Genomic DNA, 21,190 nt, shown 5'->3' with positions numbered 1-21,190 from the left:
GTTTGACAAAAAAACATTTTCCTGAGACTCCATAGAGGCTTTTAAGGACAACTGCATCTTTAATTAAACGTTTCTTCCTTGCTAGTTGTCTTCATTGCAAGCGAGAGATGAATGCTGAATTAGCCGTTAATTGATTTTTTATTAGTCAGTTTCTATTTCCTATTAGATGGATTTTATTATTGGTTGCTGTTAAATAAAACAATTTAACTGTGATTAGTGTCTCCTAAACCATAGCAACAGAAGGCCAATTAAGTAGCCATGGACCAAATTGTCATATACAAAAAAATCCTACCCTCAGAAGGGGGTGGGAAAAGATTAGGAATCTTATGTACAGGACCATATGTAACTTGGTTTGAAGAAACAGGATATTTGAATATTGGGAGATTTTGGATACTGCCAAAAAGACAATTTTAGTTCTTCATTAAGTCATTTTAAGGTGAGGTAAAATCCCAGTAGGGGGACTTGCAGCATGTAGATGAAAATGTCAAAGTATGATGTCAAACTACCACATTTTCACTTTTCAGCAAGTCACTGAATCAAAGAGTTTATCACATGACAGTTGATTTAGAGAAAGTGTATGGTAAAGTGAATAGTTTTAATGAAGAACTTTTGCCGCTTTTGAATGTGATAAGATTATTATTAGTAGTACTGCTTTACAAAGCCTAAGTGTGACCACAATTGGAATACTGCATCCAGTTTTGGTCACCACAATATATAAAAAAAATGTTGAGATTCTAGAAAGAGTGCAAAGAAGAGCAACAAAGATGATTAGAGGTGGTGGAGGCTAAAATATATGAAGAATGTTTACAGGAATTGGGTATGTCTTGTCTAGTGAAAAAAAAAAGGACTAGGAGAGACGTGATAGCAGTGTTCCAATATCTAAGGGGTTACCACAAAGAAGAGGGGCTCCAACTATTTTCTAAAGCATCTGGAGGCAAGATAAGAAAAATGGATGGAAAGAAATCAGAGAGGGAAGCAATCCAGAACTAAGAGCAAACTTCCTAACAATGAGAACAATTAGTTAGTGGAACGGTTTCCTTTCAGAAATTGTGGGTGCTTCAGCACTGGAGGCTTTTAAGAAGAGATTGGACAGAAATTTGTCTGAAATGATAGAGCAAGCAGGGGCTGGACTAGATGATCTCCAAGGTCCCTTCCATGTCTGTTATTTATATTCTGTGTTTGAATTTATGATGGAAGTGAGAATAAATGGAATGCTTATAGAATAGGGAATGAGAAAAGGACATGTGATGTTCCTTTGATTGTTTAATATATTTATGGGAAAATGAATGCTCAGGGTGGTGTGCTAAGATGTGTTGGCTGGGGATGTTAATATATGAGTATTTTTATAAACAGATGACGCCATGTTTCTTGGCTGAGAATCAAAAGATTTGTAGCAAATATTACATAGATTATATGGTCTCATGCAGGGGTGGGATTCACATTTTTTAACAACTGTTTCTGTGGGTGTGGCTTAGGTGGTGGGTGTGGCTTGGTGGTCATGTGACTGGATGGACATGGCTTGGTGGCCATGTTATTGGCTGGGTGTGGCCAACTCAATATCACTCACATTGAGGCATGCATCTCCTTTCCTGGCCTCTCATGACTGTGGGGATGTTGCAACAGTCGTAAGTGTGAAAAATGGTCATAAGTCACTTTTTTCAGTGCCATTGTAACTTTGAATGGTCCCTCCACACAAGCAAAGTACCAGCAAAGGAGGGGAAAAAAAACTCCAGAGACGTTCCTGAGACAGGAAGTCTAGTCCTGCCAAGAATGTAATAAGGGTTAACAGAGAGGCAGTTTCTATAAGCAACACCAGAATGTTTCCTTCCTGCCTTCCGTACAGGATTAGGCCAGTAATTTCTTCTAACAACCAGTTCTCCAAACTGCTTAGAATGTTAACAACCAGTTCTAGCGAACAGGTGCGAACTGGTAGAATCCCACCCCTGGTCTCATGAGAAGTAAGGATTTGAAAATTAATATAATAAAAACTAAGGAAAATGAAAGGGAAACTGGACTGAATGAGTGCAAATGTACATAAATGAAAAAAAAAACCTAGAGTAAGTAGATTAAATTTTCTGCCTTGTTTATTAAAGAAGGCTGGAGAAATTTTAAGATGTGGAAATGTTAATAGGAAGGGAGACTACTATTATACTACTAATACAAAATACCATTACAGTATTTTGAGAAATGAATGTCAAAAGAAGAGAAAATAGCATGTACAAGGTTTTGTTTTTTAAAAAAGCTTTATTACAGAAAAGAGAAAGTTGGATATGTTGATCTAAAGCAAATTATGTAAATGCAATCGGAACAGATTAGAAAGAAGCATGTTTATGTGTAGCAAAAGAAGACGAAGAATGAACAAGCGTTGAGCATCACTTGCTTGATGCAACAGTGATATCCAGAATGAAAAAAAAAAAAGTAACGGTTAGATAGTTTGGCCATTTTGAGATAATGAAGAAACACCACACCTCAAAATAGATTTATGATGGAAAAGAAAAAGGCAAAAGAAGGGAGTGAATCAGATCCACAAAAAAGGAGATGTGAGAAAAATTAAAGAAAAAAAAAAGCAATGCATTAATTGGTCTATGGATGTGGTGGAAATCAGGGTGTTTTGCAAGAATAGAAGGGCATGGAATAATATTGTGAAAGACTTGGTGCAAATAGGTTTAGTATTGTTCTTTCTATTTCATTCTTTCATATTCTCTGGCCTGCTGGGTTTTTTTTTGTATCTTGCATAATGTTACTTGAATGAAATAAAGTACAGATCAATATATGCACATATACACTATGATGACTCAAGAAAATTGCTAAAAGAATTCTGCAGAAATTTAATTTATCCTTTAAATACAAAATGAAAACAAAACAAATGCGTACCACAAATCTGACTGCAGCACTTCAAAGCATTTAAAGGTTAAAATGATATTGAATAGGTTGGAAAGCTGACAAATTTTGTTCCATTATATAAGCCTAGAAACAGGATGCATCTCAAAGCTGTTTGAGATGATATGTTGTCAATGTACGGGAAGAACAAAAATGGATTAAAACGTTTTTTCCTACTCTAAAATAACATAACAGTGTCCAACGGAAAGTCAAGAGATTATCAGCTTCAGTTTTAACCCAATTTAACCTAGTTCAGAGAACTGTGTTCCCTTAAATTCTCATTCTTTTTTCATTGCTTCATGAAACTTGGTCTTGCGCTTCTTCAGTTCCATTTACCATTCTTCTCTCATGAGACAAATGAGGAAAAGAAATGCAAGGACATTAAATGCAGTAGATGATGGGAGAAGGGAGACCCCTTGCATTAGGTTTTTCCTATTTGTGATATCTTCAATGAGCTGCTTAATAACTTAACTTTCATCTGCCTGTCTACCAAAAACATACAGATTGCCACTTCACCATTTTAGTTGGACCAAACTTAATGTCCCACCATGCTTGTCTGCCTAAATTATTTGTCCTGCTTTGTGGAATCATGATTTTCAGTGGCCCTTTTCTTCATCAAATTGGGTAGGGTTGCCTTGACCTGTCTTCCCAGAAGGGAGAAAAAACTTAAATTGGCCTTTGGAGCCTCCACTTCATGTAACAATCAGTCAGTCAGTCAATCAATCCATCAATCACTCAGTCAATCACTCAGTCAACCAGTCAGTCATCCAACTGCTACATCAGCCCAACTCAATTCTTACTGTAACTAGAAACATTATAACGAAGCAGCAAAGGAAGATGAAGAGGCAAGCTACAGCCTCCTCTCAACTTCTTCTTTTCACAAGAAAGTAGTGCTGCACATTTTATTGCTCAAGAAAAGCAATACACAAACAATAACAACTCTGCTTTCTTCATTCACTTAGCACCGAGTAGTGGAAACAGAAATGTGCCAATAAGCTGAAGTAGAACAGCAATAGAAAAGTGACATGAAATAGAATGCAAACTAACTGCCTGTTAATTTCACTTGCAAATCCTGGGGTTGGCAGGGCAGAGAAAACAAAACAAAATGAGCTCCTTGCACTGTGTAATTCCTGAAAAAAAATGTGTGCAGCTAATCTCTTTATGAAGTTGCATTTATCCTTGCATTTACCTTTTCCACCATTCACCAGATATGGTGCCTCTACATGGAATTTTAAGGTGGAAGAGAACAATTTTATTCAGCTATGATTAGTGGGGTGCCTCTACAACATCTTGATCAATGAAGAGCAATACATTTTCACGGAATAGAAAGCCAGCCAGTGTCTTATAATATCACTATGATAAACCATGCATACCGAAAAGTGTTTATGAAGAGATGTGGAATGATTAATCCCACCAGCAGCAAAAGGCAAAGTTAACAGCTGAATGCTAGCTAACATAAACTATACACATCCTTTACTCCAAGCGCTTCTCTACTAGGCCTTATTTTCCAATAGTTTTTGTTTGCTAGTTTTGTTAGAAGGGCAGTTGGGGAGGCAGAGATAAATGGGATTTATTTGTGCATTTACTTTGAAGTTCGGAGAAAATAAAGGGAAATACACCAGACAATGATCCTAATCCATTTAACAACAGAAAATATTTCAAGCAATTAGGACCATCAATAGTATAATACTATGACTTTCTTACCCTCACTTGACCCACAAATGCATTGGTTTCTTCTTCTTGTACAGTAAAAATTTTTGGAAGAAAGGGATCAAAGACTGGCCCATTATCGTTTACATCTGTTACAACCACATTCACGGTAGCAGTTGAGGTCTATATAAAAACATAAATAAATAAATAAAGTGACGATCCATACAGTTTTACCTTGCTGATAAAGTTAAATCTTATATCCTGACAAGTACAGGTAGTCCTTGACTCACAACCATTCATTTAGTGACGTTCAAAGTTACAAAGGCACTGAAAAAAGTGACTCACGACCATTTTCCACACCAATGGCCATTGCAACATTCCCATGGTCACGTGGTCAAAATTATCCACAGTGGAGCTTGTCCACTGGCTCATATTTATGAAGGTGGTTGCCGTGTCCCATGGTCATGTGATCACCTTTTGTGACCTTCTGACAATCAAAGTCAAGGGGTGGGGAAGCCAGATTCATTTAACAACCATGTTACTAATTTAACAATGGTAGTGATTCACTTAACAATTGTGGCAAGAAAAAATGTAAAATGGAGCAAAACTCACTTAACCGCTGTTGATTAAGAACAGAAATATTGGGTTTAATTGTAGTTGTAAGTGCAGAACTGCCTGTATTTAATGTTTATTCTTCAGAGCTCATGCACCATTATTTCTTTATGGCATTTACTATGAATAATTCTTATTTTTTTACAGAGATATAGTTTTTTTCCCCCAAAGTTATGGTACCCACTAATAGTTTTGAGTTAAAAGAACCTGCTCTAGACTGGTCTGCTTAATCCTTTCATCCCCACAATAATACTAGAAGTCATATAAAATACAAACATTTACTCTATTAGTTTAAGAATCAAATTGATAATATTTAATAATAAAATGCAACAACACAACTGTTATACACAGAATTTTATCAAAAGCAATATGTTAACTCAGAAATAGGTTCCATTGGGTTAAATGTGGCTTATTCCTAGGAAAATGCATACATTACTGGATTGCAACATAAAAAGGTGAATGTTTTAATTGAGCCTTTTGTGACTTAAAGCAATGATTATGAAAAGGAAAATATGTTAATTTTAAGCTGTAAGAACCACATAAATAAATTCTAATAAATTCTGTAATAAACTTCCACATGCATAACACTTTTCTGTCAGTTCCAAATTTACTGTCAACAGTCACTAGAGAACACTGTTGTGCTGAGTCCTTATCCAGAGAACTAAAATCTTGTTTAAGAACAGAGGAGGCTCAGTGGTCAAAAAATAACCAGAAGCATCTCCTGAAATTATTAGAAGCTTTGAGTCTTTCTAAGAGATGTATTCCTGAGACTGTGTAGAAATATAATGTATTTTAAATAATTTGCATTTCAAATATTTTTTCTGACTTGTTTCAGATACATGCAACTTTCATGAGAAAAGAATTCTGAGTGGATTTCTGAGAAAAGAATAGGTTAAGGTAGATTTTCTTCATTATCTATAAATGTCAAGATTCTGTACCAATAGCCTTTTGTTTGTACAAACCCACATCCCTTCAAATATGTAATATATGCCCTAAAATAGTGTAAAACAAATAACTGCTTTACCTAAAACCATGTAAAAAAGGTAAAGTTCCCAAAAATATGCATTATATCGCCTGACCCATTGAGGCTACTCGAAACAACTTTAGTCCCACTAAATCACTAATAATCTCTTGTTTCTTTTGCATAGAATGATACCCCTTTGTCTGTATTGACACACAGTGAACAATTAATATATTCTTGTTTTGGTAAGCAGTCAACTGCTAATCTGAACTAAGCTGTCATTCTCAGCAGAGGCCACAATGGTTAAAATTAGGGAAGGGATTTTTTTTTTTAAAAGTCACATGGGAAGTGTATACTGAACACTTTCTATGCCTGCTTTCCTTTATTTACAGACCACTGTATCCCTTTTCAATAGTGAGGGTGCAAGAAACAAGAAAAAATATTATGGTATTTTGAAGCTCAACCAATTTCACTGTTGAAGGCCTTTCATGGACAGAATGCCATTTCCAGGAACCCCATTATCAAGCCTTCTCCATGGTCCCCCCTCGTAGAAGAGATCACTCCTGATTATCTATGGTTTCTACTATTTTTCTACTCCTCAATGGATGTGTTGTCTACTAGACTGCAAAGAAATAAAAATAAAAAACCTTGACAGATAAATATCTTATTAGGTTCAATACCTGGCACTGAAGGCGATTTTTTTTTTTAATGAAGCATTCTTGTAACCAATAAAGGAGAGTGTTTGTTTCTCAGGGTTGAAATGAGGGGTACTTCGTGCTTTCTGGAATTGGTTGTTTTCTTGTAGATGTTTCCTTACCCCAACTAGTAACAAGATTATGTAATATGTTACCAAGTTTGGGGAATGAAATGTCTGCAAGAAAACAAGCAAGTCCAGAGAGCATCAAGGATCCTTGTAAGGATGGCAAAATAGTTCAAGAAAGGAAACAGGAATTCAGGCCCTGAAAATGTACAGCTGATTGAAGTTCACTGCAACTCTTATTCATAAATTTGAAAGCTTTAGTCTGAAGCGGAGTTTTCCACTATATCAGAATTGTTCTGACTTTGCAGACTGGCGATGGCAGGAGAGGGAATGTTTCCATGCAATTGGCGGGTAAGTCCGCGCACACAAAACTCCATTTACACAAGGGGTGGGCACTCAAATGGTGTTCTGACTTAGGCTTCCCCCAAAAGCCCTAAGAAACTCTTTTGTCCCTGCAAAACCTCTTTTATTAAACGAATGTGAATTTATTGCATTCACAAAATCGGGGATGAGGATTTCCAGAGTAGCTCAGAACTTATCTCTCTTGGAAAGCTGCCTGGTAAATATTTCCACACACACGGCTGACAGGGAAGGGCTGGGTTACACAAAAAAAAAAACCTTCAAGAGGCTGGAATAAACTAACAAACGAATGAGCGAGCTGTTTCCTGAAAAAGCCTCCTCCCTTTTTGTTCCCCTTGATGGGAGGGGCCATTCATCGTCCACCTGTGGCCTTACTCCCACATCGACCCTGAGTTCTTAATTGTTCATTCCTTTTGGAAACACTGCGCATGCGCAGGCTGAAAACCAGCTCCAGCTGCTCCCCTGCCTCACTGCTGTCTGAGCCTGAAGGCAGCTGATGACTGCTAGCCTGCCATGGCCCCACCTCTGCTCTGACACAGAGCCCTCGTTCCTCAGCGGAACTGGCCCAGGTTCCTCCCCAACCTTCTCACTCTCTGACTCTGCTGCCAGCTCGGTCAGCTGCTGAGAGGCTACAACAAATGGAGCAGATGCTCATTCATTGTGGATGCACTCCCTTGCCACTTCTGCAGACCAGTTCTGAACAGCCCAAGAATTAATACAGGGCCGCAGCCCAGGAGTTTGGGGACCCCTGAACTATAGGCTTAGAAAATTAACTTTGATCTGCTATAGAAAGCCTGATATTGAAAAATCCTCTCTGACAATCTTTGAATCTATTTTTGATCTCTGACACTGGAATTTGTTATTGGGAAGAGGAAAAAAGACGCATGCTAGAAGAGCTGAGAATCCTACTCCTCTGCTATGTTTCTCAAGTGGGGAAAAGTTGGAACAGAGATTGAATTTTTTAAAAACCATTTTTCTCCCATTGTCTGAAAATGAGGCAATTTAACAAAACAACAAACAAAAATGCTGGGACAAACCAGTAGTGGAATTCAATTTCTTTTTACTGCCGGTTCTGTGGGCATGTCATGGCTTGGTGCACGTGGCTTGGTGGGCATGGCAGGGGAAGGTTACTACAAAATCCCCATTCCTCCCCATCCCACTAACCTGCTTTCCAGCTCCGTTCTTCTGTGCAGGGCAACAAAAAAAGACTCAGTCGATCAGCTGGGACTCCAGAGGCAGAGAATAGATGGGGGCGGGGTCAGTCAGAGGTGGTATTTGTCAGTTCTCTGAACTAAAATTTCTTCTACCAGTTCTCTAGAACTGGTCACAACCTGCTGAATTCTACCTCTGGGACAAACATCGCTCCATTTCCCCATTTGTCAAGCCAACATGGTACAGCACGAGATGAAGTAGAACTGTTTACAGTGTGTGTGTTTCAATATAGTCAAGTTATCATCCATGAGGTGGTTGCTCCATCCCTTTTTCTAAATGTATCGTGATGTAGATTAAAAAAAAGAGCAGGGCTTCCATCTTGATTTTTTTGACCTCCCTTATAATAGTCCTGAGAGGAAGATTTTGATTATTTTCTAACTGTATCCAGCAAAAACTAAACCTTGATGTTATTCTAAAACTACAGGTAGTCATCAACTTGCAACAGTTCATTTAGTGACCAAAGTTACAACGTCACTGTAAAACACGACTTATGACCATTTTCCACACTTATGCCCACTGCAACATCCCCATGGTCAGGTGATCAAAATTCAGACACTTGGCAACTGCCTCATATTTAGCACAGTTGCAGTGTCCCAGGGTCATGTGATCAACATTTGAGACTGTCATGCCCCTAGTGGAGACTGACTCTGAGGGGGAGAAGAAACAGCCAACAGGGAGTGGAAGTGTGGCTCCAGAGGTTGTGGAGGAGGCTGGGGAAGGGCAGAGGCTGGCTGGGCAGTCAAAGCCCCTCCTAGAGCATGCAGGAAGGAGAGGATAAAGGAGAAGCATGGTCTATGGGCAGGAGAGGGCCTTGATCCTCTTCATGGGCTGCAGCTGTGACAACTGGATAAGAGGATGGACATGCGTATGGGCCAGTGCTGGAAACAAAGCATGGAAATATCTCTGGTTTATTGTTCCTCTCTGAGTTTGACATCCTTGCCAGTATGTGTTCCAATGTCTGTGGACGTCTTCAAGCCCTTATCTTGCTAGTTTGTGTTGTTTTTTTACTCTTTATAATTTATAGGCATTTTTAGTTTAAACGGCATTTCCTCCTTCTTGTAACTGCTTGTGTGGGAGTTTTTTGTCTCCAGTAAAGGATATTTGCAGCTTGGAAACAAAGTGAAGGAATAAAAGGGGCTTTACCTGTTTTTTGTGGCTGTGTTTATTTTGTATTCTACCCTGGGTCATCACAGAGACCTTCTGACAAATGAAATCAATGGGAAAGCCAATTCACTTAACAACCCTGTTATTAACTTAACAACTGCAGTGATTCATTTAACAGCTGTGGTAAGAAAGGTTAACAGTGATTCATTTAACAACCATGTCACTTAGCAGCAGAAACTGTGGCCATAAGTCAAGGACTACTTGTATCCAATCTGTCTAACTGATGAATCCGAATATTGACCTACTCCCACTGAAAGCTCAACAACTGGATTGTCCAGCGAGGTTCACTTATTCTGAATTCAAACTTCCACTGGATGCCACAGAAAGGATGACTCAATTTTCTCTGATCTTTACAACCTCCAGAAACCCACAGGAATTACAACATTTGATTTCTAATCAAATGATTTCTGCTGAAAATATGGCTGCAGTTTCTTGCTGAGAGCAACTTGACCGTTTCAAGTAGATTGTGTGGGAAGAAATATTTGCTTCCTGAATCCATGGGAAAAAAGAATACTTAAAGGTACAATGTTCCCAATCTCTCTGAGAGTAATGAACACATCATGAAGTCCCAATGGTCCCCAAGGCAACTTCAGCATATTTCAAGATGTGCAGCAATATGAAATATGCATGCTAGCTGCTTCAGACAACTCACATCTGCAGAAGATGTGAAAAAAGAAAAGAGGAACCTCTCAGATAAAGATACTTAGCCATCTTTTTATTCTGAAATTAATAGGGATCCCAAAATTATTCTCTCTCCCCACCAACCCTGCCAATGAATCCTCATAGAAATAGGATGAAACAAACAAAACTTACTGAGAATGGCACATGCAACAAACTTAGTTAAAACTGCTGTGCCCATCCAAACTGTTCTATCACTTTTCCTGGCCCTTTAACAATCTTTAATAATAAGCTCTAATAAAAGAGAGATGGGGGGAGGGAGACCTGGTAACCATATTAGCAATTCCACGCAACTTATTTTGTGGACACGATAAATTGCATGTGCTTTAAAAATGTCTATTTGCTGCTGATAACTCATTAATGTATTGACTGGCAAAGAGGTCTCATCAACACATTCATTAGAGTCCATGGTGTCCTGCCAAAAATGAAGTTCCGGGTTCTGTGTGATGCACAGTTGGGTTATACATCTTCTTAATGAAAAACCACAGTAGATTCATCCTTTCTCACTTTATACAATGGAGGTTGCAGTAATTAGAAGTGGGGTGGGGGAGATGCAAATGTGACCTGTTATGTCCCTGGAACTTGCCAAAGTCCCCACCCAGGTCCATGCATGCTACGGGGTTGATTGCTGCCCCTCATTGGCTGGCCTCCCTCGACAGCCGGCTATAAAAGCCAGCTGCAGGGTTCGGCCAGCCGCTGTTCGCTGTGAGCCTGCTCCAGGCCAGGCTAACACGTTCAGTCCTTTATTACTTTAATAAAGTCTTATTGCATCCATGCCCTGGTCTAGCCTCTCATTGCTCAATCTACAACACTGGCGACGAGGATGGGATGGCTACCAGAGGCAATCCGCAACAGCTGAAATCACTCAATTGCTGAGCCGCAGCCGCGCCGCCAGAGAGCTCAGTCAGCAAAAGCGAAAGGAAGAGCGTCTGTAGCCGCTCAGTTAGCAAGCTACAGGGAAAGTGAAGCGCTGCGAGCCGCAGCCGCTCAGCCCAAAAAGAGCGCGAAATTCAAACGGCTGTCGTTTGAATTCGAGTCGGAATACAGCGCGGTGCTGCCATTCCGGGAGTCTCTGACGCCGGCACAGGGCGCAAGATTCAAATCACTGTCAGCTGCAGTCAGCCATTACCGCCTACGCTCTCCAGGAGCGCGAAATTCAAATAACGCTGCCAACGACCGTTGCAGCCTGAGCCATAGCGTAACCCAGAGAGAACAGAGAGATTCTGTGTAACCTCTCAAGAGCTGTAGTCACTAGCCTGACAAAAGCACGAAGGGCCATTTGTCGTCCCAGAGAGATCTCACAGCAGTGTAACCTGCAGAAGTTCTCAACATGAACTCCAACCCAGCCTTCCCACCGTTCAAGCCTGATGAAGAAAAGTGGAAATCATACAAAAATCGTTTTAACCACTACATCGTTGCCATTGGTCTGGCTGATGCTGGGGAGCACAGAAAGAAGTCATTCTTCCTCAGTTATTGTGGAGCCATCGTTTTTGATACCGCCACAGCACTCGTTGCTCCACGTGAGTTAAAGAATGTCCCCTGGGCAGAATTGCTGGAGATCCTCACCAATCATTACTCCCCCAGGCCCTCACAGATCGCGAGGCGTTTCACCTTCCGGATGAGGAAGCAAGCGGAAAAGGAAACCGTCAACCAGTATATGGCCGCCTTGAGGACTGCAGCTCTCCACTGCGGGTTCGGGAACTATTTAGATGACATGCTCCTCGACCAGCTCGTCTGCGGGGTCAAAGACCTTCACCTCCAGAGGCGACTACTTGCCAGGAAGGATCTCAACCTCTCCCAGGCCGTCGAGGAAGCCTTGGCTGCAGAACTGGCAACCCAGTCAGCCACCGAAATTCAAGGTCCCGTTCCCAAACAAAGCTGTGCCACCATTCACTCAGAAGAGGTGGTCAACGAAGATGATCCCAACGATCAAACAGATGTCCACCGCCTCGCTCAGGCCAAACAACCACAGGCAGGAAACAGGCAAGAAAGCAACAGTGCACCCAAACACATCATCCTGTGCCTATCCTGTGGCGGACCTCACTCGAGAGCTTCGTGCAAATTCAAAGGTGCCATCTGCAACAATTGCCACAAAAAAGGCCACATCGCCAGAGTCTGCCAGGCCGCGCACAACTCAGCACAAAAGGTTCCTTCCTTTTCCCATTCGGGACCCCAAAGGCAAGTACTAAATTGTCACACTTGCTACCATGCTAACCACACCTGTCATTCTATTAGTAAAATCACACTCTCCATTTTATTAGAAGGTAAACCTTGTCGTATGGAGGTTGATACGGGGTCAGCGCTCTCAATCATCTCTTGGAGCACTCTCAAGAAAATCCAGCCCAGACTATCCAGAAACCAGCTCCAGAAGTGCCCGATCACCTTGAGGGACTATCAGGGGAAGGACATTCCAGTACTCGGCAAAGGCAAGTTCCTGGTTAATTTTAAAGCTTTCAAAGGCCACCTGCCTCTAGTGGTAGTTAACGGCAACCTCCCTAGTCTCTTGGGGCTTGATTGGTTCCCGTACCTCGGCCTAGGGTTAACAGGAGTCCATGCTGTCTCAGCTTCTGACACTGACTCCTTATTCACTGACTACTCAGACGTATTCAGCGATGAGTTAGGGTGTTATAATGGTACCCCCATCTCATTTGCAGTTGACCCCCAAGCGGTTCCAGTCCGGCTGAAACCTCGTAGAGTCCCATTCGCCATTCGGCCTAAACTGGACGCAGAGCTGGATAAATTATTAAAGCAGGGGGTCATTGAGCCGACAGACTTCGCCAAATGGGAGACGCCAATTGTCACACCCCTAAAAAAGGACGGCAGTCTGAGAATTTGTTCGGATTACAAAACAACAATTAACCGCTTTCTACAAGTTAGCGCTTACCCAGTCCCGGTCATTCAACATTTATTGCATACCTTTGAGCCTGGCAACATTTTTGCCAAATTGGACATGTCTCAAGCGTATCAACAGTTCCCTGTTGACAACCAAACAGCCGAACTGCAAACTATTGTGACCCACAGGGGTGCCTTCCGGTGCAGGCGTCTCCAGTTTGGCGTAAGTGTTGCCCCGGGCATCTTCCAATCCCTCATGGAGCGTATACTTCAGGGCCTCCCAGGCGTAGTGCCCTACTTCGACGACATATTGGTCTCGGCCAGGGACAAGCCCCAACTCTTCCAGAGAGTCAGAGCAGTGTTAGACAGGTTCAGACAGCATGGCCTCAAATTAAAAAGGGAGAAATGTGCCATTGCCACTAAACAGGTGGGCTTTCTGGGCTATAGAATTGACGCCTCAGGCATTCACCCCCTAGAATCCAAGGTCAAGGCAATCCATGAGGCACCCACGCCAACCACTAAAGCCGAGCTACAAGCCTTTTTGGGATTATTGAACTTTTATGCATCATTCCTGCCTCACAAAGCATCAGTAGCAGAGACTTTACACAGGCTCTTAGATAAAAAATCACCTTGGCACTGGGGACACAAGGAAGACACCGCTTTTCGTGCAGTCAAATCACTGCTCACATCAGACGCGGTCCTTATTCAATTTGACCCACACCTCCCATTGGTACTAGCAGCGGATGCATCCCCTTTTGGGATTGGAGCCGTATTAAGCCATAGACTACCCAACGGCTCCGAGGCACCAATCGCTTTCTTTTCCAGGACGCTCTCAGCAACAGAGCGTAACTATTGTCAAATAGAGAAGGAGGCTTTAGCCACAGTGGCAGCGGTAAAGAAATTTCATGAATTCCTTTTTGGCCACAACTTCGAACTAATCACGGATCACAAGCCTCTCCTGGGTCTTCTATCGGGAGACAAGCAGACTCCCCAAGTGTTGTCTCCAAGAATGACGAGGTGGACCTTGTTCCTGGCGGCTTACTCGTACAAGCTCATCCACCGCCCAGGAAAAACGTTAAGCCACGCAGACGCCCTCAGCCGCTGCCCTCTGCCAGCTCCAGCTGAGGACCCGGCCCCGGTCCATGCCATCTTCGATGTCACCGAGCTCGACCTTCCTGTCACCGCTCTCGACATCACCACCAAATCCAAGACGGACAAAACAATCGCCCTGGTACTGGACTGGGTGAGGAGGGGGTGGCCGGGCTCTAACCTCGCAGCCGAATTCACACCTTTTAAGACCCGTCAACAGGAACTATCTAGCTTACAGGGCTGCCTGTTGTGGGGCACCCGAGTTGTCATCCCGGCCTCGCTTCGCACACCAGTCTTAGAGGCGCTACACGAGGGCCACCCGGGCATCGTCTGGATGAAGGCGTTGGCTCGGAGTTACGTCTGGTGGCCTGGCTTGGACGACGACATCGTCAAGTGGGTAAGCTCTTGCCAACCCTGTCAGGAATCCAGACCATCCCCTCCAGTCACCACCCCCACAAAGTGGGAGAGCGCCAACGCGCCTTGGTCAAGGCTACACATTGACTTAGCGGGACCAATATATGGCAAAACCTTCTTGGTGGTCGTAGATTCATACTCTAAATGGATCGATGTGGCCCAACTATCCACGACCACCACGCAAGCGGTTACCAAGGCCCTGACCCGCCTATTCGTAACACACGGGCTACCAGATACCATAGTTTCGGATAATGGCCCCCAGTTTGCCTCAACAGAGTTTAGCCGCTTTGCTACCAATCTTGGCATTCGACACATCTTCACGGCCCCCTTTCATCCTGCCAGCAACGGACTGGCGGAGAGAGCCGTTAGATCCACAAAAGAAGCGTTAGCCAGATTCAGCAAAGAAGATTGGCATCACAGACTCTCCCGCTTCTTGCTAAGCCAACACTCAACCCCTTGCATGGTCACCAACAAATCCCCAGCTGAACCTCTGATGTGTAGACGCCTAAGAACTGTGTTGGATAGGCTCCACCCTCACTATTGCCCTGACACCCCTCTCGCTTCAATGACGGGGGTCAGAGATTTTGTCTTGCAGGAACATGTCTTTGCAAGGAACTATGCCGGAGACCCACTTTGGATTCCAGGAATGATAGTAGCCATCACCGGCCCCAGGTCGTACCGAGTCCAGCTGGAAGACGGCCGCATCTGGAGAAGGCACCTGGACCAGCTAAGGAAGCGACAGGGTACCCTCGCCAGTGCCGGATCGTGGGCTCAGGTCGGCCCCCAGGTGCCTCACCAAACTCTCATCGAAGACCATGCCAGAGGCTCTTCGACACCATCACCCAAGCCAAGGGAGCAGGCAGTAGACCGGGACTGCCCGACGGGTCCTCCACCTGAACCAGCAGATGGGGCCACAACATCGCCGGCCAGTAGCACTGCACCGGTACCAGCGCAGACCTCAGAGCGAGGCTGCACCCCATCACCAACCCTACCGGTTTCCTCGAACTCTGAGACACTTGGTAACTCACCGGAGTTACGACGCTCGGGGCGCCAGCACAGACCGCCCGCTTATTTAAATGACTATGCGTGTTCGCATCTGGGGGGAAGGGGTGTTATGTCCCTGGAACTTGCCAAAGTCCCCACCCAGGTCCGTGCATGCTGCGGGGGCGTTTGCTGCCCCTCATTGGCTGGCCTCCCTCGACAGCCGGCTATAAAAGCCAGCTGCAGGGTTCGGCCAGCCGCTGTTCGCTGTGAGCCTGCTCCAGGCCAGGCTAACATGTTCAGTCGTTTATTACTTTAATAAAGTCTTGTTGCATCCATGCCCTGGTCTAGCCTCTCATTGCTCAATCTACAACATGACCTTTCTGCCAAAACGGTGTAGCCACAGCGATAGTTAACTAACCAGGCTGAAACAAGTGAAGTAGGATTCCATTCCGTTCTTTATTATATTCTTACTGATGCAGAAAAATGCAACTTCAAAGGTTATAAAGTATGAATTCTGCCCCTGTCCCCACCATACATATATACAAAGTTTTCCATTTAGAACGAAATAAATGAAAATGAACTAATACCTGAAGAGCTAATAAGCGGAGCCTGAACCAAATGGTGATTTTCTCCTTCACTAATGATATATTCATTAGAAAAATGGCACTATGAAGCAGAGAGGTGATGCTCTCAAAATCTCCAGAAAGAAGCCATATAGATGCAGGGCTTTCTATCTTTAACTTTCTGATTAGAATTTTGACGGTCTTTCCATTGTCGTTTAGGGCCCTTGAGAACCAATAAATTGGGCATCACTGTGCTAGAGCAGTAGTCCCCAATCCCTGGGCCATAGATCAGCACTGCACCCCAGTATGCCAGCAACTGGGACGCGTAAACAAGTGAAGCCCCATCCATAGGATTCAGGCAGGAGCCACGGTGGCACAGTGGTTAGAATGCAGTGCTGCAGGCTATTTCTGCTGCCTGCTGGCTGCCTGCAATTTGGCAGTTCAAGGTTGACTCAGCCTTCCATCCTTCCGAGGTCGGTAAAAATGAGAACCCAGATTGTTGGGGGCAATAGGCTGACTCTGTAAAACTGCTTAGAGAGGTCTGTAAAGTCTAAATGTTATTGCTATTGTTAAAACCATGCGCACTCCAGTCCATGGAAAAAAACTTTCTCCATGGAACCGGTCCCTGGTGCTCAAAAGCGTGGAGGCCACTGGGCTCTAAGAAGTATCAACATTTTGATAAATTTATGCCCAGAGCCCATTATTTCATAATCATCACGAAGTGATGATTTTTCAAGGCCTGAACCAGAAACTACATCACCAGAAAGAAACTTTAATATCGTTTTACACAGAGCTTTTCAATGAAGCTGTATTATCAAATACAGGAAAAAGGTAAAGTATAGGTGACCCTCAACTTATGACCACAAATGAGCCCAACCTTTCTGTTGCTAAGGGAGACATTGGTGAAGTGAACTTTGTCCCAGTTTACAACCTTTCTTGCCACCATTGTTAAGTCAATTGTTGCAGTTGTTAAGTGAGTAACATATTTGTTAAGCGAGGTTAACTTCCTTGTTGACTTTACTTATCAGAATGTGACAAAAGGGAATCACATGAGACACAGCAACCATCATAAACATGAGTGAATTGTTGAAGGTGTCCTAATTTTGATCATGTGACCATGGGGATGTCTTAAGTGAGAAAAACGGTCATAACTCATTTCTTCCAGAACTTTTGTAACTTAGAATGCTCACTAAATGAACTGTTGTAACTTGAGGATTACTTGTATATGACTGAGGCACAGGTACAAAAAGCAGCATTCTGCAGCCTGTAAGAATAGCTTGCCCTCACATGTCTCCCAACTGGCTCCTACAGTCAATCTGTTATTCTCTTCATTCTTCTCATTTCAGTGTCTCAGCCATGTTCCTCATCATTTCCCCCTTCCCACCTTATAATTCTCCAGAATGGTACCGAATCTCTTGTTTGAGCAGGGTGTTGCACTAGAAAACCTCTGAAAACCCCCTTCCAACTCTATTATACTGTACCAATTTATGAGCTTCCATTAATTCTCTTTCTAATTTTTGTCCCAACCCTCCATACTTCTCTACCTATGCGTGTTGGGCATCTGTCTCTATGCAAGACTGGAAAGAGAAATGGAAAGTTTGTTGTGTAAGAGAAAGAGAGCATGAGAGATAGGCATAGATACGCACAGTTATATGCACTGTGCAATATGGGGCACATGCATATAGCAATAGCACCTAGATTTATATATCACTTTACAATGCTTTACAGTCCTCTCTAAGTGGTTTACAGAGTCAGCCTATTGCCCCCAACAGTTTGGCTCCTCATTTTATTCACCTCGGAAGGATGGAAAGCTAAGTCATCCTTGAGCCTGGTTGGATTTGAACTGCCAAATTGCAGGCAGCCAGCAGTCAGCAGATGTAGCCTGCAGTACTGCACTCTAACCACTGTGCCACCATGGCTCATATAAATGTTTAGATAAATAATTAAACATTCAATAATTTCACTTGTTCTGAACATTATTCCACGTGCTTTGAGAATGTGGGTCACACCAAAAAAACTGATCAAAGATAATATCTAGCCTATATAGAAAAGAGCATTTATAGCTCAGTGTTGAACTGCATGGCCCTTAATTCTCTCTGAGCTTAGTTGTTTTCTTGCAGACATTTCATTATATATTTAATTCTCCATGCCATGGAAATTGTCTGTAGGAGTCAGATCTTCATCTCCATAGGAAGGAAACTTCCTAGATATGAAACTGTTGGAAACAACAGAGAAAGACTACTTTGTAAGAGCAGGTAGGTAGGTAGCAGTGGTGGGATTCAAATTGTTTTACTACCAGTTCTATGGGCGTGGCTTGGTGGGCGGGGTGTGGCTTGATGGGTGCGGCTTGGTAGGCATGGCAGGGGAAGGATATTGCAAAATCTCCATTCCCACCCCTCCCCACTAACCTGCTTTCTAGCTCTGTTCTCCTGTGCAGGGCAACAAAAGAAGACCCAGCCAATCAGCTGGGACTTGGGAGGCAGAGCATAGATGGGGGTGGGGCCAGTCAGAGATGGTATTTGCCGGTTCTCCAAAATACTCAACATTTCTGTTACTGGTTCTCCAGAACTGTTCAGAACCTGCTGAATACCACCTCTGGTAGACAGGTGCCGCATGAAGATGTTACAGAACAGCGGGATTGGCAGGTGCTTCAGATGGGTGAAAAAGTGGCAGGAGTGGGAGTGACTTGTGATCCCACCGATTTTGTGGAAAGCTGGCAGGGGAAATCACAAATGGTGATCTCATGTCTGTGGGACCCTGTAATCATCACAACTGTAAGCCAGTTGTTAAGTGCACAAATCACAATCACATGAACAAAGGAACCTTGTGACAGCCAGAACTTTGTAGACTGGTCATAAATCCTCCATTTTTTTGTGTCATTATAACTATGAATGAAGGGTCAAAATTTGAGAACTACCTGTAATTTATATCAACTGCTTCCTTTCTTGGACTAATTTATAGTTCTGTTTGGTCTCTTTGGATTCCTACATCGCAACAAAGGCAATGAGTACACTTGTGATTTACATCTAGTGCATCAAATCCAGCGTTTCCTGAGTGTATTTGGCACCACTTACGGATCTTCATTAAGGAGTGCAATGGCTCAGCGGTTAAAGATGCTGATCTTGTCAGCTGGAAAATTGACAGCCCAGGTTCGAGACCCAAGTGCCACAAGATGAGGTGAGCTCCTGTCCTTGTCCCTAATCCTACCCATCTAACGGTTCAAAAGCATGAAAATGTGAGTAGATAAATAGGTACCAATTTGGTGGGAAGCTAACAACGTTTCATGTGTCTCAGCATGTAGGCATGCTGGCCAATGACCACAAAACCATCTTCAGACAACATGTGCTCCCTCGGTTAAAAAACAGATATCAGACATAACTGGATAGGGAAAACCTTTACCTTTATGTGCAGTGGTGGGATTCCAATTTTTTTACTACCATTTTTTTTTCTGTGGGTGTGGCTTGGTGGGCATGGCAGGGGAAGGATACTGTAAAACAGGGGTGTCCAACCTTTCACCTTCCCTGGGCCACATTAGAAGATGAAAATTTGGTTTGGGCCTCACATAAAATAAAATAACAGTAACGATACCTGATCATCCAAAAAAAACCATAGAAAACATAGTTAACATATTAAATTTATTTCGAAATGAAGTTAGTGAGATGTTTTTATTATTTATTATTAATTATTTATTAAAAATTATTTATTTTTTATCATGATTTTTTTATCACAGTTTTTTTATCATGGTTTATTTTCCGGCCAAATTTTTTTGGGGGGGGGCAGGGAGAAAGCTCACCCGCCTCGTGCCTACCTCTCCTCCTGCAAATGGCCCGGCTGGATGAGGCAGGACTGGAAGGCAGAAGCAGCAGCAGTGGTGAGGGCAGAAGCCTTCCCCCGCCACTGCTGCTGCTTCTGCCCCGCCGTGGCTTCTTCCCCGCTGCCGCCGCTTCTTCCCCTGCCACCGCTGCTGCTTCTGCCCCGCCATGGCTTCTGCCCCTGCCGGCGCCGCCGCTTCTTCCCCTGCCACCGCTGCTGCCTCTGCCCTCACCGCCGCTTCTGCCCCCGCTGCCGCTGCTTCTTCCCCACCACCGCTGCTGCCCCCGCCGCCACCCCCACCACCGCTTCTTCCCCCGCCCCCGCCCCCGCCACCGCTACTGCCCCCGCTGTGGGGGCAGCGGGAGCAGAAGCAGCAGCGGTGGCGGGGGAAGAAACAGCGGTGGGGGTGGCGGCGGGGGCGGCAGCAGCGGCGGTGGCAGAAGCGGTGGCAGGGGGGGCAGAAGCAGAGGCGGGGGCAGCAGCGGCAGTGACGGCGGGGGCAGAAGCGGCGGCGGTGGCGGCGGGGCAACAGCAGGAGGTGGCGCTCTGACGGCGCCCGTCTGTTCTCTTGCTGCTTGGCCTGGCGCTTGCCTCGCCCCGCCTCGCGCCTGCCTCTCCTCCTCCTCCTCGCTGGCTCTGGCATGAAGGTTGGGGTGGGCACTGGGCCGCATTACGAAGCGACCTGGGCCGCATGCGGCCCATGGGCCGTGGGTTGGACAAGCCTGCTGTAAAATCTCCAATCAGAGAGGTGGTATTTGCTGGTTCTCCGGACTCCTCAAAAATTACGCTACTGGTTTTCCAGAACTGGTCAGAACCTGCTGAATACCGCCTCTGTTTATCTGTATTCATTATTTTATCCCTGAAGAAGACCTGGAAGCTTAAAGTAGTGCAGGAGATATCAGCAAAGCTGACTACCAGTGGTTGAGATTCTGAGCATACACCTTACTAAAAGATCCAGATGAATTGCCAGCTGTTATTTGAGTACCATTGAAGGGGCTGATTTTATGTTTGAAAGCCTGAGACACCATGTTTATAGGAAGTTGTCTAGATGTTAAGATAAAAGAGGAAGACTCTCTTAATCAAGCTTTCACTTCTCAAGATCTATGTCCACCTTAACGAGGTCTATACTGGTATGAGAACACACAATTTATCAAACATACTGATCCCAGAGCCATTTACAACCTGTTTTTATTGTAAAAAACACTGGCATTGTTTACC

The 21,190-nt window shown here is 43.8% G+C and overlaps 1 protein-coding gene across 10 annotated transcripts in view; it reads right to left on the bottom strand.

Moving 5' to 3' along the window:
- The window catches only part of PCDH15 (protocadherin related 15), a 579,778-nt gene that overhangs the window by 183,970 nt on the left and 374,618 nt on the right, over positions 1–21,190 (bottom strand). For all 10 annotated transcript variants that reach the window (XM_087932347.1, XM_087932353.1, XM_087932355.1 and 7 more), the window contains one exon: positions 4,585–4,713. In XM_087932347.1, the coding sequence (XP_087788473.1) occupies positions 4,585–4,713 (129 nt within the window). The remainder of the gene's footprint in view (positions 1–4,584; positions 4,714–21,190) is intronic.

This window comes from Pseudonaja textilis, chromosome 4 (genome assembly GCF_049901715.1).
Source record: "Pseudonaja textilis isolate UNSWEBS1 chromosome 4, rPseTex1.2, whole genome shotgun sequence".
Classification (NCBI taxonomy): Eukaryota; Metazoa; Chordata; class Lepidosauria; order Squamata; family Elapidae; genus Pseudonaja; species Pseudonaja textilis.
Note: the sequence above shows the minus strand (reverse complement) of the source record. Positions and strands in the feature narration are given on the sequence as shown.